This window comes from Protopterus annectens, chromosome 9.part0 (genome assembly GCF_019279795.1).
Source record: "Protopterus annectens isolate FY-2018-M chromosome 9.part0, PAN1.0, whole genome shotgun sequence".
Classification (NCBI taxonomy): domain Eukaryota; kingdom Metazoa; phylum Chordata; order Ceratodontiformes; family Protopteridae; genus Protopterus; species Protopterus annectens.
In genome coordinates this window covers 633801020-633828000 of record NC_056743.1, presented here as the reverse complement: position 1 = coordinate 633828000, position 26981 = coordinate 633801020, and the positions used below count along the sequence as shown (strand labels likewise).

Genomic DNA, 26981 nt, shown 5'->3' with positions numbered 1-26981 from the left:
GGAGATTCCTGCGTTTTCGGGCTGGGACTTTACATTATCAGTTCTCTGCATTGCCCTTTGGCTTATCTACTGCGCCCAGGGTATTCACAGAGGTTCTGGCTCCAGTGATAGCCTTCTTAAGGTTAATAGGAATACAAATTTATCCTTATTTGGACGATTGCCTGATTCTTGCTCAAGACAAAGACAAGCTACTTCACCATCTTCAGTATGTTATGACAGTGTTAAGGTGCCTAGGGTATTCTGTGAACGAAATAAAGTCCAGTCTAGTACCCTCTCAGGACATGTGCTTTCTGGGTGTAAGACTGAATACAGCCTCTCAGATGGCGTTTTTGACCCCGGACAAGCAAAAAAATCTTACTCTTTACTTCCAACATTTGTCGCTCCTGTCCAGGCTGACTGCAAGGACAGTCCTTCAAGCCTTGGGGTTCATGGCATCTTGTATTCTGGTGCTTCCCAATGCCAAACTGCATATGAGGAAGTTACAATGGTATCTCAAAAGTGTATGGACTCAACACTGCCACGATTTGGACACTGTCATTCAGATAGTACCTTGCATTCAAAAGGAATTTTTGTGGTGGGCTCAGGAATGTCACCTAAACAAGGGACTCTCTGTGACCCGACCAGAGGCGAGTCTGATCTTAACGACAGATGCCTCAGACAAGTCTTGGGGAGCACACCTCAATGGAAAATGGGTTCAAGACACGTGGCCTGCCAGACTTCAACATTTGCATATCAACATGAAGGAGATGTTAGCAGTCCAATTTGCATTGATGGCTTTCAAGGATCTACTTCAACCAGGACACGTGTTGATTCAAACAGACAACACAACTGTCATGTGGTACATCAACAAGCAAGGGGGAACCCATTCGTACCCTCTTTGCAGACAAGCTATGATTTTGTGGGAGACTGCTCTCAGTTTACACCTCACTCTTCAGGCAAGGTTTCTGCCAGGAGCACAGAACTCCTTAGCGGATGTTTTGAGCAGACAGATGGTGGATCCCCACGAGTGGAAATTGGATCCTCATGTATTTCGACAGTTGACAGTGCTTTGGGGGACTCCAGACATAGATCTGTTCGCTTCCCCACTAAATTTCCAGCTGCCAAAGTTTTGCACAAAGCTGTTTCATCCGAAAGCTTGGAAAGTGGATGCTCTATCATTCAGTTGGAACAATCTTCACGTCTATGCCTTTCCTCCTCTGCCTCTCCTTCCCAAGGTGCTCTTGAAGGTCAGACAGGACAAGCCCTCCATGATTCTAATAGCTCCAGATTGGCCACGTCAGCACTGGTACCCTCTGCTGAGGAGTTTAGTACGGGAGCCTCCTTGGCCTTTGCCATCAGTTCCACACCTTTTGTCCCAGGCAGGCAATCATTTCCTCAATGTAAGGATACAGTCCCTGCATCTGACAGCCTGGCATATTCGGTTCTAGACCCTGGAGGGTCGCAGCTTCCTCAACAAGTTTTGGATGTTATTTTGGAGGCCAGAAGGCCTAGTACAAGGAAAGTTTATGCTGATAAATGGAGGAGATTTTTTCTTTGGAGCCAAGCAAAGAGCTTTGATGTTTCATTACCTAATTTGAGTGTTTCTCTTCAGTATCTTACAGAATTACTAGACAAAGGTTTGTCTTTCTCCTCTGTAAAAGTTCATGCTGCAGCCATTTCTGCTCACTATGATTGTGACCCACCATTATTCTCTCATTCTTTGTTTAAGCAATTTCTTAGAGGGGCAAAGAACATAAGACCCCCACGTAGAGCTCCTACTCCTTCCTGGGATCTCAATTTTGTGTTGGAAAAACTCACTTTACCTCCTTTTGAACCTGCAGCTACATCTGAGTTGAAGTTTTTGTCTTGGAAGACTGCTTTTTTGTTGGCCATTACTTCTGCTAGAAGGGTATCTGAATTACAGGCTCTAATGGCAGTTGAACCCTTCCTGATTTTTCATAAGGATAGAGTATCCCTACGTACTAACCCTACTTTTATGCCTAAAGTGGTTTCAAATGTGGCCTTGAACCAATCTATTCATTTGCCTACATTTTATGCTGACCCCCAAAATAAAGGGGAACAAATTTTGCATTCTTTGGATATTCACAGGCAGTTGCGTTATTATTTAAACAGGACTAAAGGGCTCAGACAGTCTCAACAGTTGTTTGTTTCTTTTGCTTTGGGATCTCAGGGGAAACCTGTTTCTAAGCAAACTATTTCTAAGTGGATTGGACATTGCATTGCTTTTTGTTATTCTCATCATGGTAAGGAGATTCCTGCTGGAATCAGACCTCATTCCACTAGGGCTACTGCCACTTCTACTGCTTTTTTAAGGGGTGTAGCTACTAAAGATATTTTGGAGGCAGCTACTTGGAGTTCAGTGCACACTTTTTCTAAACATTACCATCTCCCTCTTTATTCCAAATCTAGGGCTGGGTTTGCCACTGCAATTTTACAGGGCATGTTAGCAGCTCCCAATGCTTTATGATTTTGCCATCCTCCCTTTACCTTTGCTTTGGGATTCTACCCACAGGTTATGACTGCAGCAATGTGAGATGAAGAACATAGTACAGTTTTGTACCTACCATAAATGTAGATGTTCGAAGATCCACATTGCTGCAGTCCAATTTACCCTCCCTCCTTCCCCACTGTAGTTTGGGGTGGTTGTGTGTTTTGGATTGTACATATTGTTTTTTAGTTATGGCCTTTCTTTTTAGAGCCTTCTGACATCTGGGGCAAGAAAGACTGGGGATATGACGTCGGTCATGCGCTTTAGTACCAAGGCGTACTGACGTCAGATCTAAGCGACCATGACCGACGCCAGCCTAATACTTTGGGATTCGGGCCGACCGAGGACAGCGGACTACCCACAGGTTATGACTGCAGCAATGTGGATCTTCGAACATCTACATTTATGGTAGGTACAAAACTGTACTTTTGCCATGGTTAGGAGATTACAGTAGTGTGACTGATAAGAAAGTACATTGGGTGAAAGTAAGAGAGAGGAATAGAAAGGACAGTAAGAGAGAAGCAGCAGCAAGAGAAAACCCCTTTAAGATAGCAGGAGGGTGGAAAGATGTGAATAGTGGAATTAGCCAGGAATATGGCAGGAGCAGAGCCAGTGTTTGTTAGATATTTAAGTAGTTGTTGTTTAAACTCAGGATAGTGGGGATAGTTAGTAATGGATTGGGGTAGAGTGTTCCAGAGTCTGGAAATCTTATGGGAATATAGACAGTCTCCGTGATAGTTGTGTGAGAGGGATACCTCTAGTAGTAGTTTATCTGAGGATCTGAGCGTCCTGTTATTCCTAGTGGGTTGAACCAACTTGGAAAGAGCTGGACAATTGGTGGGTTGGTTTATTAATTTGTGGATTATAGTAAGTTGGTTGCTAGAAGATTTGGGAGTTTGAGCCATTGTAATTGGGAGAGGATAGAACAGTGGTGTGTCCTGTGTGGGGCATTTGTAGCGAATTTGGCAATCTTATTATAGCAAGATTCCAGGTTGTTTAGGTCAGATTTTCGCAGGTTGGTGAGAATTTGAGATCCATAGAGGAGGGAGGATATCAGGAGGGAATGGACAGTGGCAAGTCTGGCATTGTTGGTGAGATATGGTCTGACCCTGTATAAGGTGCCCAATTTGATGTATATGTATTTAATTGCAAGGGAAACCTGTTTGGTGAAAGTTAGATTCTTATCTATAGTGACCCCTAATAGTTTTGTGTCAGTAGTGGGTTCGATGATGGCTCCATTAGAGGAGTGAATTGACAGAGGGACTTGGCAAGGTTTGTTTTTTTTATTTTCGAAGACTATTAATTTGGTTTTGAGACTAGTTATGAGACTAGTGAGACTTAATGGGTCTGTAGTTTCCAAGTTCTGTAGATGACACATTTGTCCAGAGGGATGATTGTTGCTGTTCACCATTCATGAGGGACAAAGCCTGTTTAGAGACTACAGTTAAATAGCAGTTCCAGAGGGCCTGATAGGTCATGTTTCATGCCATTTAGGAGACATCCTGGGATATTGTTTGGACCCTTTGGTGCACTGTACTTGGCCTTAGAGAGAGCATTAAGGGTCTGTTCCCTAGTGGTAACAGGGGGAGTTATATTTGGTGGCATTTCCTGAGGGAAGGTTGGTGGGGAGAGGGGGTAAAGTTGGAGCTGAATTTGATGACAGGTAGGTTTGTTATATCATCTGGCTCAGTATATGTGGCTCCATTTACAATGAGCTCTACACACTGTTGTGTATTGCCTTTGAGGTTACGGACATAGCTAAAGAATACCTTGTGGTTGTGCTTGGCCTGGGAGGCCAGATTTACCTCAGATTTGGCTTTGGTAGAATTTATTTGCTCTCTGAGTTGTTTAGTTTGAGATTGTTTTTATGCTGCTGGGTACTGCACCTCCTATTTTTTGCCATGATCTTCTTCCTTGTGTTATACGGCCTACTCCTGTTGTGATTCCACCAGGGTTGCTTGTTTTTTGAGTTAGTTCTGTACTTCTTCATGGTGGGTACAGCCACCTCTATGGAGCTATTAGCATGCTTGTATAGGGTTTCTGTGAACAGTTCTGTGTAGGCAGCAGTATTCTCATGGTTTATGGCAGCAGTATTTTCATGGTTTATGGGGGCATGAATTTTTTCCAGGTTATCACTTAGTAGTAGGAAGTTAGCATTAAAGTAGTTCGTGAATATTCCAGTGTTAGCTGGGGTACCAGGTTTTGTTTGTAATTCAAAGGATACCATTTTATAGTCTGACCTTACCAGAGAGGACATTACACTAGGTGGTGTGCAGCACTCCCCCATATTAGTGAGGACTCGATGAAGTGTGGTTGCAACCCTTGTTGGTGTATTGACAATCTGGTACAGGGAGTTTGTGTTTACAAAATCCAGGAATCTCTTTGCCTGTACATTTGGTGTCTTATATGATGCCAAGTTAATAGTGAGATAACATCGCCTATCCCTTTCTCTTTGCCTATACTGTGATATTGGTTCCTGATGAGGAAGAGAGTCTAGTCTGCAGTCCATATGGCTTCTTGGCTTCTTCCATTCTGTTACCTTTCCCTCTCTAGATATTTACTCTCAGTACCTTGGTTCCTTTTCCAGTTTTCTCCAGTAAATTCCAGCCCCCTCTTGCCTGTTCTCTGTACCCCTAACTACAGTCATCCTTATCTGCAAAATCTCCTTTCTCCATTCTCACATTGGCTTAGTTCTTAGAATACTTTCTGCTACTTTAACATAATATTCTGTGTGTCTGTTATTCTCCTTAAGGATCTGCATCCAAAATCCTACTCTCTCCTTATGCCTTGAATCCCCCTCCCACTTCATCATCATCCCTTTCCAATCTGAATTATAGCTTTCTGCTTGTACTATGTAAATACACCTTAACTGTGTAGCTCTTAAATATCCCTTCAAACCAGGTACTCCTAATCCACTTTGTTCCACTTGAAGGATCAACTTATCCCACTTGACCCTTGCCTTTTTCCCCTCCCAGATAAAATCCTTCAAATTTTTATTAATTGCTGTCCACAACTTATCTGGTTGATAAAAAAAATATGACTGATCTGTATATAAAACTGAAGGGACTAAAATCTTTTTCACTGCTTGTATCTTGGAATCCACTAGGGATACCCATTTCTCAGTTTTTTTATTATATTTTGTTTAGTCTCTTCCCGCATATTCTTAGCTGCCATAACAGAATCCTTTTTAATCCATACTCCTAAATACTTCATTTTATTGTTTCCCCATCAATATGGATATTGCTAAATATTGCTGTATCAATGTGTGTGTTGGCAGATGGTGTACACCTGTAACCTTTGATCTGAAGTTTTTGTCTTCATTTGGTCTTCAACCTGTGGGTTTCTGGATCCGACACGGATCTGATGGCCACATACTCACTATCTTGATCTGAGCTCCAAGCTCCTCCCCTACCCATAATGTCCCTGTCTCCTTCCTCCCTTCAGATCTCGTTTGCGCTCTTCAGCTTGCATCACGATCTGTGTTCTGAGCTCTGTTTTTGGGTAAGTGTTGCTTCTTTAATCCTTTTTGTTTAATTTTCTCTCCTAACTCCCAACAAGAGGCCCAGGGAAGGAAATAAGCCTAAGCATAAGGATAGGCCCAAGAAGCGATTCCCGGATCGCTCAGGTCTGGCAGGTCCACCTCCCAAGGTTAGGTCGGCTCCGAGGTCAGAGTCCCCCTGGCTCCGTTCCCCTTGGTTCTCCCCAGAGCCGAAGGAGCTTTGGACCCGGTTGCCAGTGCAGACTTCCCCTCAGCACCACTCCAAGCTGATGTCGGTGGTCTCATCTCGTTCCACCTGCAGTCTCTGAGAAGCGGAGTTGAACAGGATGATGTGGAAGTTTATCCACCCCCCAGATCCAGTTGGGAGTTTGCCTGCCCCTTCTCCCTCCAGAGCAGGGGGTATGCAATGTGTTTTCATCCCTATTTCTCCTTCTCCAATCCAGCCCTCAGTTTCGGAGTCCTTGGATCTGATGACACCTGGCGTCGAGAGGTCAGCTGCTATGGTACCTTTTACCTCAATGCTGGCTATGCCCTTGAGCAGGTGGGATTCGACGTGCTTGGATCTGTCCAGCTCTCGGAGCCGAGCCTTGGAGCCAGATCTGAGGGGATGGTGTCCGCTCCAAGCCTTACGGGGCAGAGCCTTCCCCTAGGTATCTCAGCCCCCATAGGCTTGGCTTCGACTCCCCTGTGTGGTGAGAGGGATATGGCTCTAACTATTGTCCCTTGTCAGGAGGGTCTGCTCCCCTTTATTTTTGACATGGTGGAGAGGGTCCTCACCAATCCCACCGAGATCCTTGCCTATCTCGTTTTCTGAGTCAGTTCTGGCTCCCTCTGTTTCTGGTGCGGGTCCGACCATTCTGTCATCTCGGGGACAGCCTGCCTCCTCTGTGCCCCAGGGCACACCCTCTTGGGAGCAGCAAGCCATTGAGTCCTCCCCAGAATCCCCCACTGAGGAGTCTCCTCACAAACACACATGAAAAAGGAGGCACTTGGACTCCCCACCAGAGTCACACACTGAGGACATCGATTTGGAGGAAGGGGAAGGTTCACCCCCTGAGGATGTCTTCTTCAGAGACATCATGGAAACCCAGCGCCAGCATGTGGGGTGGTCTGTCCAAAAACCTAACTCAGAAGAATTGGTGTTCCTGGAGGCTTTTGGGCAGGACCCTCTACTTCCTGGGTATCCCCTCCCGTGGATCCCTTGGTGGATCTGATTACATCTCGAGTATGAAAGGAACTGGACATGGTGGAGCCCATTCCCAAACAGCCTGACAAAGTTTTGAGCCCCCCTTTGGATAGGACCTATTGGCATAAAGGATCCCTGGTTGATGCCATGGTGGTGGCAGCTGCTACTAAGAAGGAACTCACTCAGGAGAGCTCTACGGTCCACCCTCCAGACTGATAGTACAGAACAATGTATCATTATGGGAAGCAGGTGTACGCTTCAGTGACTTTTTCTGTCCTGGCATTGAACTAGTTGGCACATGTGATTAGACTGCAGTGAGACCTGGTCAAGGAGGTTGCTGAGTCTATCCCGAGGTCCAGGTCGGTGGAGGACAAAGTTTTCTCCTCCCAAATGGCCACCTTGCCATCTGCTGCCAACACCTTTCTGCATCTCCCCTCCAATGCAATGGAAAGCGCTGCTAGAGCTGCCGGTACTGGAGTTGCCATCAGGTATCACTCCTGGCTCCAGTTGTGTTCCTTTTCGGAACCCTTTAAGGCATCTTTTACAAATGCCCCTTATGACTGTTCTTCCCTTTTTGCAAAGAATATATGTGACACCCTAGTTCAGAGTGAGAAGGATGGGAAGACTGTCTGCCATCGGGATCCGCTTTTCGACCCCTCAACGATCCTTCTGTAGGAATCCGTGAGGGACCAAGATGATGTGGTTCCGCAAATCTCAAAGGTTCCCACAGGACACTCAGGACTCACCTTCCCCTAGAAGCAGAGAGGGATTTGATAGATGCCGCCGTAGAGGCAAAAGGGTTCCAAGAAGTCGAGGGTCTCAAGAATCTATCTCAGACAGACCCACGCAGCAGCCCTGAAGGGTTACCTGACTGCTCGTCTCTGGAGGTAGTCAGGGATCGCCTTTCACTTCACCTAACAGCTTGGGAGTCCATTACGGAAGATCGTTGGGTGTTGCAAATTATATCCAGAGGTTATTCAATCCCCCTTTCTAAAGTCATCTCTACCACCCAGATGTTCCCCCATGCACAGGGAGGATGCAGCAGTAGAAATTACAAAGCTGCTAGAAAAACGAGTCATGCAGCATGTCCCCCCATACCAGTCCAGATTAGGCATTTATTCCAGGTTCTTTTTAGTGCCAAAGATGATGGGGGACCCAAGACCAGTTATGGATCTATCCATCTTGAACCTGTCAGTAGCAAAAACTAAATTTTGGATGTCACCCTTCAGTCTATCCTGCCCTTCTTGCAGGAAACAAACTATTGGATGTGCTCGATCGACCTCCAAGATGCGTACTACCACATCAAAATGGACAGGCGCTCTCAGAGGTTCCTCCACTTCCAGCTGAGAGCCGATCATTACCAGTTTTGAGTGCTCCCCTGGTCTCACCACAGCCCCCATAGTGTTCACCAAGGTGATGGCAGTAGTAGCGGCTCACCTGAGACTCCAGGGCATACAGGTCTTTCCTTACCTAGACGATTGTCTCATTGCTGCCCCTTCCAGACATCAGTGCTGTCAAGTGAGAGATTACTTTCTTTCCCTAGCCCAGCGGTTGGGCATCACCATCCGTCTCAGCAAGTCATCACTGGCCCCGGTTCAGGTATTAGATTTCATAGGGGCTCAGCTGAACACAATTCAAACCAAGGTCTTTCTTGCCTCTGAGAGGATACATTCACTGAAACTTCAGGTCCTGGGCATTCTTCAAGCCCAGCCACTGATGGCAAAAATAATGTTTGGGGTCCATGGCAGCCACAATCAGTCTCTTACCCCTGGTGCGTTTTCACATGCAGGTTCTTCAGTGGACTCCTGTGGTCCAATGGTCCATGTTAGAACTCCCGGTGTCTCACTCTGTTCGAGTCTCTCGGGTGGGCAGGGACTCTCTGTGGTGGTTACATTCCCCGACTTTGTATTCAGAGTGGCCCCTTTCTTCTCCCTCGACCTCTGTGACTACGGATGCCACCCTGCTAGAGTGGGGTATTGCACAGGAAGGACGGTCCAAGGCACGTGGTCCCCCTGTGAGACCAGATAACATATCAGCATCCTGGAGATGAGGGCGGTGCTTCTAGTATTACAGGCCATCCATGCCCATCTTCCCTCAGGAACAGTTGCTATCCAGACAGACAATATGTCTGTGGTCTGGTACATCATCGGTCTGGTACATCATCAAGAAGGGGAGAACCAAGTCTTATCCCTTATGTCACAAAGCCATGAGAGTGTGGGAGTGGGCGATCTCCACCAGCCATTTTCTGGTGGCAATGCACATTCTGGGGAGGTCCAACATTCTAGCGGACGGGCTCAGCAGGTCTATTGTGGGCCCTACTAGTTGTCTCTGAATCCTTCAGTAGCGAAACAGATCTTTCTCAAGTGGGATCAGCCTTGCTGCGATCTGTTCGCCTCTCCTTTCAATGCGAAATGCAGCAAATTTTTTTTTGCTCTGAATGCCCCTCCGGGCGAAGCCCTGCCAGAGACTGTCTTGTTCATACTTTGCCCCCTGGTCTTCTGTATGCTTATCCTCCTCTTTCTTTAATACAAAAATTCCTTCAGAAAGCTCGCAGACTGGGGAGCCTTGTAATCCTCATTGCCCCATTCTGGCCTCGCCAAGTCTGGTTTCCCTCTCTGTGGTCTCATCTGGTGGCTCCGCCATGGTTGCTGGATCCAGTTCTGGATCTCATTTCTCACCCTTCAGGGATTCCCCATCCAGACCTGGGCAGTCTGAAGCTCACCGCTTGGCTGCTCCAGTTCCCCTGATTGTCAGGACTCCCAGCTTATCTTTACCTGTAAAAAAGATCCTGGTGGTGGCTCATAAAATCTTCCACCAGAAAGGTAACTCCAGTAAATGAAGACATTTTTCGATCTGGGCTTCAGTATGTCCCCTAGACCCTTTCACTGATCCAGTCTCATTGGTTTTGGAATTTTTGGCAGGGACTTTTCAACAAGGTGCTAGTTTTTCTACAGTCAAAGTTCAACTTGCAGCGAATTCTAATTTTCATGTAGGGCACAATATGGCTTCCTTAGCATCGTCAAAGCTTTGTAAAGCCTTCCTAAAAGTCAACTTTCTTCTTCGGCTACCGATGAAGGACCCCACGCTGCCATGAGATCTTACCTTAGTTTTACAGGCATTGGTTTCACCTCCCTTTGAACCCGCAGCCTCTGTGGATATGCAGTTTATTTTCTTGGAAGACCACCTTTTTTGGTGGCTATTACTTCTGCCAGAAGGGTTTCGGAACTCCAAGCATTGTCAGTCAAACCACCTTGTATGATTTTTTTTTTTTTTATAAGGACAGGGTATCCTTGTGTACTAACCCTTCCTTTCTCCCTAAGGTAGCTTCAGAGGGCAGTATTAATCAGGTAATTAATCTTCCCGTCTTTTTCACGAATTTTCAAAATAGAGGAGAATACAAATTGCACTTATTGGACGTGCACAGACAGTTGCGTTTTTATTTGCACAGGACTAAAGCATTCCGTAAGTCTGATCAGCTTTTCATATCTTGCTCTAAACCCTTCTTGGGGAAACCAGTATCTAAGTTCACCATTGCCCGTTGGATTTCCCAGTATATTTTTGTGTCGTATTCTGCAAAGGGAGTGACTCCACCAGGTCAAGTGAAGGCACATCCCACAAGGTGTGTGGCTACTTCAGCTGCCTTCTGGTCTAGAGTTGCATTAGACTTTACTTGTTCTCCGACCACCTGGGCTTCATCTCACATTATCTCGCACTACAGATTGGACATCATATCTCGGAACAGGGCGTCCTTTGGCTCCGCTGTGCTTTAGAGTATCCTTCCATGAGGGCCCACAGGTTGAAGACCAAATGAAGACAACTTCAGATAAAGAAGTTATGTACTCACCATAATGTTCCATCTGAGTTGTTGTCCTTCATTTGTCATTAACCGTCCCTCTCTCCTTCCCTCTGCCTGACATAGACTGTGTGATGGTATGATGAGTAGAGGATGTGGTCATCACCAGGATGACTATTACTATTTCCTTCTTGTTTATGGATATTTGGCATGGCATAACTTTTTGGGTTGGGTGCAGTGCTAGGTGGGGTAGCAAACTCGATCTGAAGGGAGGAAGAAGATAGGGGCATTATGGGTAGGGGAGGAGCTTGGAGGTTGAAGACAAATGAAGGGCAACTCAGATGGAATGTTATGATGAGTGCATAACTTCTTTTTTATCTTCATTAATTTTGTATCTCAAAAAGACTTTCTCATGATGTCCACAACACTGAGATGTCCTTTTTCTAATTTTGTCTGAGAAAATAATATCTGCAAATAAAGCTAGCTTTTCCTGATTACCATAGCAATTATATTCTTGCATTTGAGTCCTTTATTTTCTTTCCCAGTAGCTCTAAATATAAAGCAAATAACGAAGGAGAAAGAGGACACCCCCACCTGGTTCCTCTGTTTAGACACTATTTGTCAGAAAGGACCCCCCCTTTTAATTATTGCTCTGATTCCATCTGTCTTCCTAATTAACCTTAATATTGTATCAGAGAATGCAGATGCTTCAACTGCCCTACTCTTAAAATACCAGCTTAGTCTGTTGAATGCTTTCTCTGCATGAAGACCCACCAACAACAGTGGTATTTTCTTACACTGTGCTTCCCTCTGGATCATCTTTGTTCTGTTAATGTTGCGAAATGTTTGGCTCAACTCCACAAATCCACATAAGTCAATATCTATCAATTTTTGTAACACCTTTGCTATTCTTTTAGCTATTTTAGATATACACACTTTATAGTCATGGTTTAAAATTGAAATGTGCGTATGTAAAACTGGGTCTGAAGGGTCTTTGCCATCTTTAGATTTTACAGCCACCACAACTTTCTTCCAGGATGCTACCCCTACTTTTAAAATGGTGCTAAAACATTCCAGATCTTCATCACTTTCTTCCCTCCTAGGTTTCATATTCTCACAGGACCACCGTCTATTCCTGGAGACTGTCCTGCAGATTGATTGTATGTCACCATTTTTATCTCATCTCCTCCTGTATTAACTGTTGTTTAGCCTCATCTACCTCTAACCTTGGCATATTTAAATATTTTATAAATATTTCCATTGGTGCTCTTTCTTGATTGCCACATTTCTCTGCCTTATACAGATTTTCGTAAAATTTCTGAAATGTCTGTAGGATCTCTCATTATATTTTTTGTTATAGGCTCCCTAAGTTTGGCTGCAACCCTTTCCACTTTCTTTTGCCTAAGTTGTTGTGCTAAAAGTTTTTGTGCTCTGGAGTTATTAAAAAACAGCTGCTTAACAGCAGTCTTTTTAAACTCATGCATATTATTCAGATACTGTCTTATTTTCTGTTTAGCACTCTGCAATTGCGCCTCTTCTTATCCTGTGAGATTCCCCTCATTCTGCAATACTTCAACCTTTGTCAGCCCCTCTAAATAATTTATGTTGCTTCTTAACCATATCTCTTTTTCTTTTATTTCTGCCCTGTTCTTAAACTCCATTTTATCACACTCAGTAGCAGTAACTTCTGAAAATGTTTTGTCTTCACTAATGACTCTCGAATAATTTCCACTACCCATTCCTTAAATTACTCTGTTTTTAACAGGTAGGAGAGGGAGCACCACTGTCTCATTTTTACTTCACCTTGCATTTCTATGTTCATTATTAGTGCATGGTCTGAAATAGTTTTTTGGATGTGTGTGGAAGCTTTCAATTAAATGCCCATGTTCCTGTGAAATATAATTTCTGACTAATCTAGCCTTGTTATTATACAATGGAACAGAATACAAAGGATTAGTCTAGAAAAAAATCACTTTAGCTAGCAGGTTAAGGAGACTCTCTCTGATATCCTCCCCTGTGGGAGGAATAAAAATGTCTTGCTTGAAGTTCAAGTAGTTTATTTAGTTAAGCAGGGAGATGGGCAAGTGGTCTGGTACCCAAGATACATCCTCTTTCCAAGAGCAATCCTCCATTTACCTCACTGAGTAAACTACTTGAACCTTCAACAAGGCATCCATTCCATTATCAGAGAGTTCTCCTTCCAGGGAACCAAAAATATCCTGCAGTAAAAACCCCTTCCCACTTGGTTGGGTGGAACAGACTGAATGGTGCCTTGATCCAAAAGGGACAACAAAACCTCTGTGAAATGAGAAAGCTGGTCTGGAGGAGGTTGTGGGATTCGGAGTTAATGGCTAGAATTTACATGTATAATGTCTTTTATTGCTCTGGCTTCCTGACCAGCTGCAAGATCAAAAGGGCTATTACACTCTGAGTTTCTGTTGGCCTGGGAAACAGAGAATAATGATGTAATCTGAAATGAGTCAGTGGTAGTGTGTTATCAATTTAAGGACAGAGAGAGAGAAAATCAGGGCATTTTGCATTTGTTTTCAGAACTGACAACATCACCAGCACTGCCTGGCTCTATGTGTAATTTTATTTTAGAACTGTGTTTTCTTTTAGATATAGATAGGAAATAGGAAGTCTAGTCTAGCTGTTTTTTCTATACTGATGTCTGAACTTAGCTGTTTTTCTATATTGATGTCTGAACTTTTCTACTGTATTATTTGAAGGATTTCTCTGTGATCGCTGAACTCTTGACTAGCACTGTGTAGTTAAGAAGTATTGTCTTGTGTTCTTTTTATTTATTATTAAATATTTTAAAACCTTTCAACTGTGGCTGTTTTATGTAGAGATAATTTGTCCAAGCCACTCCAATAAGCCTTAAAAAGTTCTGGTCACACTTACTATTTGGGCAGAGAGAGTGCTAGCTAGGAGAACTTGGCTTGGGACCCTGGCTAAGGAAACCCACCCTATAGCTGTGCCAGTGGGGAGTCTTACTGGGGATCTGGAGAGAAAGGGAGAAACTAGCCCCAGACTGACTGTAATCTCTTTGTGCTCTTAAGGGAAATTGTACTTTACTGTGTGTACTTGTTACCCTTCCCAATGTGGACACCCCTCACAGGTATTAGTGGTGAGGATTGAGGCTCCTTGATTGCTGGGCCAGTACACAGGCATCACATATTAATTGTTTGGCAGTGGTGGGATATTCACACCACATATTAATTGGTTGGCACATACTAATTGGCTTGTAGTGGTGCGGATAGTGAATTCCTGTAGCCTGTGTACAATGATCACTGAAGGTGTTTTTGTACTCTAAATCAGCCACGCAGTGAATATTCAGAGTTCAGCTCACAATTGTTTTATTTCTTTTGTGAGCTTAGTCAGGGAGAGCAGGCAAGCATGTCACTGAGGAGTATGGAAAGCTGACAAGGAGCCAATTGGCTGAGATGTGCCAGGCTAAAGGACTGGTGCAGGGAAACCTGACTAAGGCAGACATGATTGCAGCTTTGGTCACAGCTGCATCAGAAAACAGCAACCAGGAGGATGATCAGACTGGCCGTGGAGATGTACAACACTCAGGGAATGTAAGCTCAACCTTTGTGCAGAGGACTTAAAAATCCATCTGGAGCTAAAGAGACTTGAGCTGGAGGCCAGGCATTTGGAAGTGGAAGTTGTGGAAAAGGAGCGGCAGAGGCAGCACGACAAGGAGATGCTGACTCTTCACCAGAGTCATGGAGGTAATGGGGAAGGGAGTAACTGGGCCTCAGAAGCACAAAAGGTCAGTAAATTTCTTCTGCAGTTTACAGAGAGGGGATAATTTTGATAGTTTCATCCATATGTTTGACAGGGTATGTAAACAGTATGATGTTGACCAAAGCCTCTGGGTACGGTTCCTTACCCCCTTACTCCATGGTAAAGCTGCAACTATTTTGTCCAAAATGTCTGACTGTTTTGATTATACTGCTGTTAAGAATTGCTTGTTAGAATTTTTTAAGCTAACACCTGAAACTTATAGGAAAACGTTTTGTGAGCATGGCCGCAAGGCAGTTGAAAGTGTGTGTGGCTATGTTGATGAACTGAGCACTTATTTTCATAGGTGTGTGAGTGGATGTCAGGTCACCACTTTTGAAGGGCTGGCAGACCTTTTGGTGAGGGAACAACCCTTAGCACTTTGCCTGAGGACTTGAGGATCTGGTTAGCTGATAGACAATGTGTTACTTCAGAGGAGTTGGGGAAGAAGGGAGACCTATACCTAGCAAGCAGGGCATCCCTGCACAGGGAAAGGATCACCAGTACTGCTCATGGGTCTAAAGGAACCCATGGTGGGCAGCCCAGACTGCCCCAACAGAATCTGCCAGTAGCAGGGGAAGCCACTAGTCCAGGTACACGTCCAGGACCTAGGGTTAAATGTTTTGAATGCAACTAGTGGGGCCACGTGGCATACAGATGTCCATGGAGACGAGGTGGGGAACAAAAGGTGAGAGAGCCAGTAAGTGGGAAAGACAAAATGCCAATAGTAGGTTGTCTTGAGACAACAGGGGTACAGAACTACCATCCTGCAGATGTCCTGATAGGGAAGGATTTTGAGGCAGTGCTATGATGTCCTTCATGGATGCATCTGCAGTCATAACAAGTGGGTTGTCCTGTCGTCAGGCAGCCCTTCAGTCGGCCGGATTCCAAAGTCCGGGTCCGCCGCTGATGTCGCACTCCACCCGACGTCATCTCTGTTGGTCTTCGGGTATAAAGGCATCAGCCGACGCCATTTTCCTCAGTCTTTCTTGCCGCGTGGCACCCGAAGCAGAAGCTGTTCGCAAGTGCCGGTCGGTCGGATCCAGAGATTACTTCTACCGAATACTACTCAAGACTTCTAAAGCTAAGTACCCGTTGGGGACTCTTTCTTGCCTCAGCCGATGTCAGAAAAAGTTAACAATTGTTTAAACTGTGGGAAACAAATACCTCATAAAGATTTCCACTCTTACTGTCTGCCTTGTTTAGGCCCAGCCCACGTAGCAGCCTGTTCGCCTGTGCTTCCTTCAACCGACGAACGCTTAGGCCGGTCGGAGTTCGCAGAACAGTTTTTCGGTTCTGATTTTGCGTACATTATGCCGCCGGATCCTCCGACTACCCAATCTGGCAAAACGCAAAGATAAAGACCGACACTCATGTCCGGTTTCGCCGAAACCTTGGTCAAGCAAACCCGCGAGTGTCTCGGTTTCGCGAAACCGAGAAAACTGAACAAAGTACAGCTGAACCTATTCCTACAACTGAGGCCCCTGCTACAACTCTTGAAACGACTTCAGAAATTTTACCCACTACGGTGGTTGACTTGTCAGACACCATCCCTTGGATGTTTCTACCCCAGCACGTGGTGCTGCTAGGCCTCCAGCAGCCATGTCCATTAAGGCCTTCGCCAGGGCTAAAGCTGCCAAGACTACTAAAACAGTGCCTGTTAAACCACCCCATCCAGGCCCTCTTCTAGTTCTCAAATGCTTACCTTGGCAGAAGATTTAATTTCTTTAATTAGAGAATCTCAATCTCACCCAGACAGGGCCTCTCAGCCCCAGAGAAGAGACCTAGGGCAGAGCCCCCGAGCCAGTGTCCTCTGATGATTCTGCTGATGAATCAGACATAACTGACCAGCCAGAGGCTCGCTTCTCCAATTTTGAAGATTCTGATGCTGAAGAATCCATCCCAGCTGCTTCCCCACCAGAAGAATTTTCCTTTGGGGAAACTTTGCATGCCATGCGAGAACAGTTCCAATGGCAGCAACAGGATTTTTCAGACTCCAGAAAAGACTTAGGACCTTTCTGCACCTCCCTCAGCACAGGCCCTTGGCTATACCCCTGTTCTCTCTGTGGTGGATGATGCTTTCAATGATGTTTGCTCCGCTCCAGATTCTTTACCCCCAGCCCCTACCAAACCAGACAGATTTTACAGGGTGCCAGATACTCATCACCACCTTTACAAGGCTCCACTTGCAGACCCAGAAACTATATCCCAGGGCCCCAAGGCAGTAGCCGACCATAGCTAAAACCCTATTCCTTCTGAAAGGGAAGCAAGGTCATTAGACAGATGGGGTAAAAGGTCTACACTTCAGCTACTCTCTCAGCTAGAGCTTTAAACTGTCAGTTTCACATGATACAATACCAAGAGTTTATGCTGGATCAGTTAACTAAAAACTAACCACTGATGAATCTCTTGATAAGAAATATGTATTAGATATGGTAAATAACATACAACAGGTTAGCAACCATTCCTTAAAATGTGGCTATGATGCACTGGAGGCTTCATTTAGATCAGCCATGACAGGCACAGTGATAAGAAGGCATGCATGGCTAAAGGAACAAGCTTTACCGGATCATGTTAAAGCTAAGTTGCTAGATGCTCCTATGGACAAGACAAGTTTGTTTGGTACATCTGCCCAGCAGGTTATGAAGAAAATGGAAGAAAAGGCAAAATCTGTTCAAACTGTTAAAGATTTCTTGCAGGTTCAACCCCAAGGTTTAGCAGGAACTGGCCTGCCAAAATTGGTCCTTTCCTGACTCCACAAAATTTCAAAGGGGCAGGAATAGACGTTCCAGAGGCAGAAACCAATCCAGAGGAGGTGCCTACAGAGGAAGACAGTGGCAAGGTAACAACAGAGGCACAGACACGGCCACTGCCACTACATCAACACAACCACAGTGACTTAACCCTAAACCCGCCTACCAGGGAACAAATAGCAGCTCCTCTAGGCGGAAAGTTAACCTTATTTTCAAAGAACTGGCACTACATAACAAAGGACAAGTGGATTTTACAAACCATAGATCAAGGTTACGGTTTCACTTCCACACTATTCCAGTCAAAAGAGGAATGCCAAATCTACCTCCAAATCAAAAACAGAGGCTCTACAGATAATGGAGTTAGCAAACATGAGAGCTGTGGAAAGAGTGCCAGCAGCAGAGCAAGGAAAGGGTTCTACTCCAGACTATTCCTAGTTCCAAGAAAGGAAAAAAGTTGGAGACCAATTCTCGACCTGTCCACCTTACATACATACATCATTGTCCCAAAATTCAAAATGCTGACCCTACAGCAACTTCTTCCCATGCTGGGCAAGGAGTCTTGGCTGGTAACTCTAGATCTCAAGGAGGCATACCTGCACGTCCCCATTCGACCAATCTGCAGAAGATACCTCAGATTTCTTGCAGGATCAGAGCACTATCAATTCTCAGCATTGCCATTGGCTTATCTACTGCGCCCAGAGTATTCACAAAATGCCTGGCATCAGTAATCGCCCATTGCAGACTTCAGGGAATTCAAATTTACCCATACCTGGACGACTGCCTGCTACAAGGGGACAACAAAAGCAAGCTGACAACAGATTTACAAAGGGTCATTTACTTGCTACAAGCACTGGGATACACAGTCAATTTACAAAAGTCAAGGCTAATACCATCCCAAACAAGGACTTTCTGGGCTGAATTGGACACAGTAAAACAAATGGCATTCCTGACTACAGAAAAACAAAAAGAACTCCTCTATACTTCTTGGCACTAACAAAACTGAACAAGTTAACAGCAAGAAAAGTACTGCAGGCCTTGGGCTTCATGGCATCATGCATAATCTTGGTTCCATTTGCCAGACTACATATGAGAAAACTACAGTGGTACCTAAAGAATTTATGGTCCCAACACAGACACAGTCTAGAAACAGAAATCCCACTAATTCCATGCTTAAAACAGGAGTTCCTATGGTGGGCTCAGGCATGCCAGTCAAACCCAGGCCTACCCTTTCGCAGATGTCAAGCAAGCCAGACCATCACAACAGACGCTTCAGACCTAGGATGGGGGCACACATGCTGGACAAATGCGTGCAAGGATTGTGGACACAGGATCAACTTCAACTGCACATCAACCTAAAAGAAATGCTGGCAGTAAAACTGGCAATCCAAAAGTTCAAACCATTTCTCAAAGAGGGCCAGTTGATGATAAGGACAGACAACACCACAGTCATGTGGTACATCAACAAACAGGGGGGCACTCATTCATACCCCTATGCAGAATGACCTTGGAGCTGTGGACCCTGGCACTCAGCTACAACATCCAGTTACAGGCAATATTTGTACCAGGGAAAGACAATACCCTAGCAGACATATTAAGCAGAACCACTGGATGCCCACGAATGGAAGCTTCATCCGACATCTTCAAGACCATCTCAAAGAAATGGGGAATGCCACAGATAGACCTATTCGCATCACCTCTCAATCACCAGCTCAAAAATTCTGCACAAGGACATTCCACCCATTAGCATGGAAAGTGGATTCGCTCTCTTCAACTGGAAAGGCCTAACAGCATATGCATTCCGCCTCTTCCTTTGATACACAAGGTACTACTAAAAATCAAGGAAGAACGTCCAAGGATAATCCTGATAGCTCCAAACTGGCCAAGACAACACTGGTACCCACTACTGAGGAGCATGTCTCGAACAATATGTGGACAATTCCCCTGATGCCTTTGATGTTAACGCAGAACAACTACAGCATCATACATCCAAACCTAAAATCTTACAACTGACTGCATGGAACATCACATAACAGCAGCTATTCCAGAACTTTCCCAAAGAGTTAAAGACATTATTCTGAAGCACGCAGACCTTCAACAAGAAGGAACTATGCTGGAAAATGGAAAAGGTTTGTCATCTGAGTACGGAAAGAGGAAAAGATGTGTCAAACATAGATATGCCTAACATTCTGGAGTATCTGGCGAACTTCTTCATTCAGGCCTGTCCTACTCCTCCATCATGATACATGCATCACCTATTTCAGCCGAATACAGCTCTGATACCCCTTGTTTTTCGCACCCTTTGCTCAGACAATTCCTCAGAGGAATCAAGAATGTAAAACCTCCAAGGAAACCACCATTACCAGCTTGGGATTTAAACTTTGTGCTAGAAAAGTTGACACTAGCACCCTTTGAACCAGCAGCAGCAGCAGACCTACAACACCTATCATGGAAAACTGCTTTCCTACTGGCAATTACTTCAGCAAGGAGGGTTTCAGAACTACAGGCCTTAATGGCAGTGCAACCCTTCCTAATCTTCCACCAAGATAGAGTGTCCATGAGGACTAATCCTACATTTATGCCTAAGGTGGTATCCAGAGTGTCTTTAAACCAGGCAATCCACCTACCTACCTTCTTTCCCAACCCACAAAACAGAGGGAAAGAATACTGCATACCTTGGATGTACATAGACAGCTACGCTACTACTTGGACAGAACAAAAATAGCAGAAAGACTGACCAACTTTTGTAGCCTATGCAACAGGAAGGGAAGGAAAAGCTATTTCCAAACAGACAATCTCCAAATGGATAGGAAATTGCATACGATTCTGTTACTCCTTCCATGGAAAACCAATTCCACAGAACATAAGACCTCATTCTACAAGAGCAACAGCCACTACCACAGCCTTCTTACGAGGAGTGGCAACCAAAGACATTATTGAGGCGGCTACTTGGACCTCCGTGCATACATTTGCCAAGCATTATAATTTGCCTCTATATTCCAGATCCCGAGCAGGGTTTGCCACTGCTGTACTGCAAGGGATCCTAAACACACCATAATCTACTTTTATCCTCCTCCCTAGTTGGCTATGGTATTCTACCCACTTGTTATGACTGCAGATGCATCCATGAAGGACATAGTACAGTTTTGTACCTACCATAAATGTAGATGTCCGAACTGGATAGCATCTGCAGTCAGGATTACCCTCCCACCATCCCTCTGTGGTACTCCTAGGGTGTTTACCCTTCTAATAGCTAGCTGTTGGGGAGTCTTTATGGTGTATTTGTTTTTGTATATGTACATACATGCTTATTGTTGTGTTTACCTCTATCTATTTGGAAACATTGGCATCTATCCAAATTTTAGCCTGCAAGAGGGCTACTGGCATCTGGGGCAAGAAACACTGAGGAAAATGGCATCGGCTGATGCCTTTATACCCGAAGACCAACAGAGATGACGTCGGGTGGAGTGCGACATCAGCGGCCGGACCCGGACTTTGGAATCCGGCCGACTGAAGGGCTGCCTGACGACAGGACAACCCACTTGTTATGACTGCAGATGCTATCCAGTTCGGACATCTACATTTATGGTAGGTATAGAACTGTACTTTATAATGCAGTTACACGCAGTCAGGCTTCGAATCAAGCATGTGGGTCTCCCCCAGGCAGACTGCATATTTGCAGACAGAACTGGTGAGGTGGTTACTTCAGGGAGGAAGCTATGCTGTTGCAGTGAGACTGAGGGTGAGCCACAGCTGCTTGTGGATACTGATGTTCCCTTGGACAGAGTGACTGCAAAGGTAGAGATGAGTAATAGTGCCCAGGCTGACAGTGAGGCACCGCTGTCAGAGGATGCCAGACCTCCTGTGCAAGGGGAGCTGGGAAGGCTTACAAAGAGAGAGTTGAGACATTGCAAGGCCTGAGGCAAGTAGCTAGTGAGGCACCTGATTCTCAAGGGAAGGGGGAATTTGTATACTGGGACAAAGGGTTAATGTATAGAGTGGACCCCTGAGGGAGGGCTAGAAGGTGAGAGGGTACAGCAGTTGGTAGTGCCTAGAGCCTACTGTCTGGTGCTTCTAGCCATAGCCCATGATATTCCCTTTGCAAGTCATATGGGCATAAAATGTACAAAGCGACGTATTATGCAGAACTTCTTTTGGCCTGGAATTTCCAAAGATGTAACAGGGTACTACAGGACCTGTCAGCAGTGCCAAAAGGTAGGTAACCCAGGAGACAAGGTGAGAGCTCCTTTGATGCCTTTGCCTGTGATTGAGGAGCCATTTCAGAGAGTAGCTATGGATATTGTGGGGTCTCTGAGTACCCAAAGTTCCACAGGGAAAAAGTATATCCTAGTGGTAGTAGATTATGCTACAAGATACCCTAAGACAGTGGCTTTGCCCTCCATTGAGGCGGAAAAGGTGGCAAATGCTTTGTTAGAGATTTTCAGCAGGGTAGGTTTCCCAAAAGAAATACTGACTGACAGAGGTGCCAATTTCATGTCAGACCTGATGGCTTGTCTGTGGGAAGTACTGTGGGGTGAAGCACCTGAAGACCACCCCCTACCATCCCCAGACTAATGGTCTGGTTGAGATGTTAAAACTCTACAATCAAGTCCATGCTATGAGCATTTGCAGAACAGTTTAAGAGGGAGTGGGATAAATATCTGCCCCATCTGTTATTTGCTTACAGAGAGGTTCCCCAGGAATCCACAGGTTTTTCACCCTTTGAGCTGCTGTATGGGCATAGAGTGAGGGGACCTCTAGATTTAATTTGTGATAACTGGGAAGGTGAGTGTGAATCTCACAAAGAGTCTGTTGTGGCATATGTCCTAAACCTCAGGACAAGGCTCAGGGAACTCATGGGTTTGGCGCAGGAGAACCTGGCAGAAGCCCAACAACAGAAAAAGGTATGGTATGACAGGAATGACCGAGCTAGAGAGCATGCTGTAGGGCAGCAGGTAATCGTTCTCATTCCTGTTAGACACAACAAGCTGCAAGCAACTTGGGAGGGACCATACAAGGTGGTAAGAAAGGTAATGTTAACTACATGGTGGAACTGCTAGCCAGGAGGCAGGAGCACAAGTTGTACCATGTCAACATGATGAAATCTTACCATGATAGGGAGACCCTTGTGCTGAGTATTTACAGTGGCTTGCAGGAGGAGTCTGAGGGAGATCTGGTGACTGATGATCTCAGTGAGGCTCAGACTGACACCTCAGTGGAAGGGGTAGCAGTGTCCCAGCAGCTGTCTCCTACCCAGGTTCGAGAAATCCGAGCAGTGTTACAGGAGTTTGAGGACATGTTCCCTGGAAAACCAGGGTTCACCCACCTGGTGCAGCACCAGGTAGATGCAGGACCCCAAAGGCATATTAGGCAGGCCCCTTATAGGGTGCTTGAGAGAGTCAAACAGACTCTGAGGGAGGAGATACAGGAAATGTTGGAAATGGGGGTAATTCAAGAGTCCAGCAGTCCCTGGGCCTCCCCAGTGGTGCTGGTGCCAAAGGAGGATGGCAGCACCAGGTTCTGTGTGGACAACAGGAAATTAAATAGTCACGCAGTTAGATGCTGAGGCCTTAGAGCAGCTTGGTGGGGCTAAGTATCTTACAACCATTGATCTTACCAAAGGTTACTGGCAGGTGCCCTTGACTTCCAGTGCTAGAGAGAAGTCGGCCTTTGTTACTCCTTTTGGCTTGTATGAGCTCACAAAGATGCCCTTTAGGATGTAAAATGCCCCTGCAACTTTCCAGAGGCTGGTAGATCATACCCTAGAAGGAGGATTTGCCGTTGTTTACCTAGATGATATTGCCATCTACAGCCATTCCTGGCAAGAGTACCTTCAACATTTCAGGAAGGTGCTGGGCAGACTACAGAGGGCAGGGTTGACCATTAAGCCCAGAAAATGTCAGGTGGGTATGGCAGAGGTCTCCTACCTGGGACATAGAGTGGGGAGTGTAAGATCAGGCCTGAACCTGCCAAAGTGGAAGCCATTCAGGCATGGCCTGCACCTGTTACCAAAAAGCAGGTGAGGGCATTCGGGCATTCTTAGGGACAGCAAGGTACTACAGAAAGTTCATCCACAGTTATAGTACCATAGCTGCTCCCCTCACAGACCTAACAAGGAAGAACAGGCCAGATAAGGTAGGGTGGACTACAGCATGTGTGCAGGCATTCCAGAAGCTTAAAGAAGCTTTGGGAGGACCCCCTGTGTTAGCCAGTTCAGGTTACAGCAAAGAATTTGTTGTGCAGGTGGATGCTTCGAACCATGGGGTGAGGGCTGTACTTAACCAGATTTCTTCAGAGGGAGAAGAGCACCCAGTGGTTTATCTCAGTCATAGGCTCCAACCCAAGGAGGAATGCTATGCAGCTGTAGAAAAGCAATGTCTAGCCATAGTGTGGGTACTGCGGAAACTTCAGCCTTATCTGTATGGAAGAAAATTCACTGTGGTGACAGATTGCAATCCCCTAATATGGTTAAACAGAGCCAGCCAACAAAATGCCAAGTTGCTAAGATGGAGCCTAGGGTTGTAAGCATATGATATGTCAGTGCACCACCACAGTGGGAATAGCATTGCCAACAGAGATAGGCTCTTAAGACAGGGAATGAGATAAGGTATACTTAGATAGACCTCACCCTCTCAAGCAACATTTCTCAAGGGTCACTTGAAAAACTAGCTTGAGTTCTCTGGGGCGGGGGGGGGAGGTGTGAAGATATGTGAAGGCTGCCAGCCTAGCCAGATAGAATTTTGTAGCTAATTCTGTCATTTGTAAATATTAATGTAAGCCACATGCTTGTTCTCTTAAATGTAAGAAAATTATAGCAAATGTTGAACTTCAAAAAATGTAACCACATTGCACTCTGCTGGAGGAAAGCTGATAAGTCAAGCATTGTATAATTGTTTGATCTCAAAACTTGGAGCCAAGATGTCTGAATGAAGGAATTCTTCCTATTGTTTTGAGACCAGAGTTAATGGATACAATTTACATGTATAATGTATTTTATTGCTCTGGCTTCCTGACCAGCTGCAAGATCAAAAGGGCTGTTACACTCTTGAGTTTCTGTTAGCCTGGGAAACAGAAAATAATGATGTAATCTGAAATGAGTCAGTGGTGCTGTGTTATCAATTTAAGGACAGAGAGATAGAGCATCAGGGCATTTTGCATTTGTTTTCAGAACTGACAACATCACCAGCACGGCCTGGCTCTATATGCAAGTTTATTTTAGAACTGTGTTTTCTCTTAGAAATAGATAGGAAATAGGAAGTCTAGTCTAGCTGTTTTTCTGTACTGACGTCAGAACTTTTTTACTGTATTATTTTAAGCATTTCTCTGTGATCTCTGAACTCTTAACTAGCACTGTTTAGTAAGAAGTATTGTCTTGTGTTCTTATTATTTACTATTAAATATTTTAAACCTTTCAACTGTGGCTGTTGTATGTACAGATAGTTTAAGCTCTAAAGTGCATTGCATGTATATAGTGATATTGTCCAAGCCACTCCAATAAGCCTGAAAAAGTTCTGTTCATACTTACTAATTGGATATTAATATTGCACAGTAATAATTGGCTACCCGTGGCTAAGCACCTTTTTAGTAGCTGATAAGTAAGGGTCCTGGTGGCAGTGATTACTACCTTATAGCTTGGACAGAAGGGGCACAGCTAGTGAACCTGTGCCAGCCTTCCCCAGGAATGTCTGTGTGGTTGTATACAAATCATATCTGTGTGTGTGTGTGTGTGTGTGTGTGTGTGTGTGTGTGTGTGTGTGTGTGTGTCAGCTACTTGGGCAGGGACACAAAGCACTGCTTGGGCAGAGAGAGTGCTAGGAGGACTTGGCTTGGGACCCTGGCTAAGCACCCCACTCTAAAGCTGTGCCAGTGGGAAGTCTTATTGGGGATCTGGAGAAAAAAGGGAGAAACCAATCCCAGACTGACTGTGATCTCTGTGTGCTCTTAAGGGAAATTGTACTTAACTGTGTGTGCACTTGTTATCCTTCCCAATGTGGCCACCTCCCACTGGTGTTAGTGGTGAGAATTGGGGCTCTTTGATTGCTGGGCCAGTGTATGGGCGTCACACCTAGTCTAATCTGTAGTGTACATTGGGGTGTGATTTTGTATCCTTTCAGTAGTTTAATAGCTGTGTGCATTCACATATCCTACAGTATATGTGGTGATATTGCTGTTCTGCCGTTGTGTGCCACCATTACTAATACTACAAGGCTCATCTTGTGTGTTTTGTTTGCAGTCTGCCCACAATTGTACTAACAGCTTCTGCCAGTCTCTCCATAGTTACACTTGTCAAGTTGTGGAACTTTATTTGCATAATGGCTGCTTACTTGTATTCCTGTGAGTATACAGTGATGGTGTAGCACCTCAGATGTGTACAACTTTGTTTTTGAATCCCACTGGGCTGTGATGCACTTAGACCCTGCACGGGCAAAAAATTTTGCACATTACATTCTTGAATAATTCGCATGGTCTTGTGAAGGACTTAACCAACAAAGGTGAAATTTCATGTTAAGTTCGTTTGTAACTAATTTTCAATTTTAATGTGCTGTTAATGGAGTTGTCTGATTTGTTTTCAACAAAAGTAATCATATTTGCTAACATTTTGGTCCTTTGCATTGTAAACTGTTTAATCTCTTTGTACTTTTTTCTTAACATTCAAAAAATGCTAAGTGTTGCAAGAATAAAATAATTAAGAAATTCTCCAGAACGTTGAGTTGCATAAACCTGCACTTATTTTGCAAGAAGTATGAGCCAGTGTATGGAAGAGAGGAGCATTACAAATTAAGGATCCCTATTAAAAATACTGATGTTCTCACTTCCTTTTAAAAGCAAAGAAAAGCCACGGGAGATTGATCACATGAGAAAAATGCAGTCAAATTTGAGGGTGCAGGAGATATAAACTTTGAAGAGTAAATGTGTAGTGATCTTTAGGAGTTAAATTTTTCATTAATAATGTACCCTGGATATGTGGGAATTTGCATAGCAACTAATGCTTGTTGTATGACATGACTTTTCTTTTCCAGGCTCTTCTGGGCCAAGGCATTGATAGACATCTGCTGGGGCTTAAACTGCAGGCCATAGAAGAGGGAATAAGTATACCAAAGATTTTCATGGACACTTCATACGCTGTTGCAACACACTGGAAAATCCTTACTGGTCAGGTATGATCATAGAAACGTGTATGTGGCTTGGTGGCTGTGGCAAATGGTACAAGAGCATGAGAGTAGCAGGGAATGATATATAACAGGAACAACCCTGAAGCAAATGTAATTATCTCTAAATAAGGGATGACGCCAGACCATTCTTACAGTTGCTTGGATATTTCCAAGCAGATGTAATTTGACTATTGAGATAGCTCATCCTGGTTCTGTTTATGATCAAGTCATGTCAGATATTTAAGAAACCTACAGAATTTGTAAATATGATTGCTAAACTGTTTTTATGGATGTTTATTGATCTTTGTATCTGTAATCCGGAAA

At 44.7% G+C, this 26981-nt stretch overlaps 1 protein-coding gene across 1 annotated transcript in view; it reads left to right on the top strand.

The window, feature by feature from the left end:
* Nucleotides 1-26669, top strand: part of LOC122811389 (carnitine O-acetyltransferase-like) — a 297871-nt gene extending 271202 nt beyond the window's left edge. The window contains exon 13 of the mRNA XM_044083201.1: nucleotides 26526-26669. Within this exon, the coding sequence (XP_043939136.1) occupies nucleotides 26526-26669 (144 nt within the window). The remainder of the gene's footprint in view (nucleotides 1-26525) is intronic.
* Nucleotides 26670-26981: the final 312 nt, after the last annotated feature.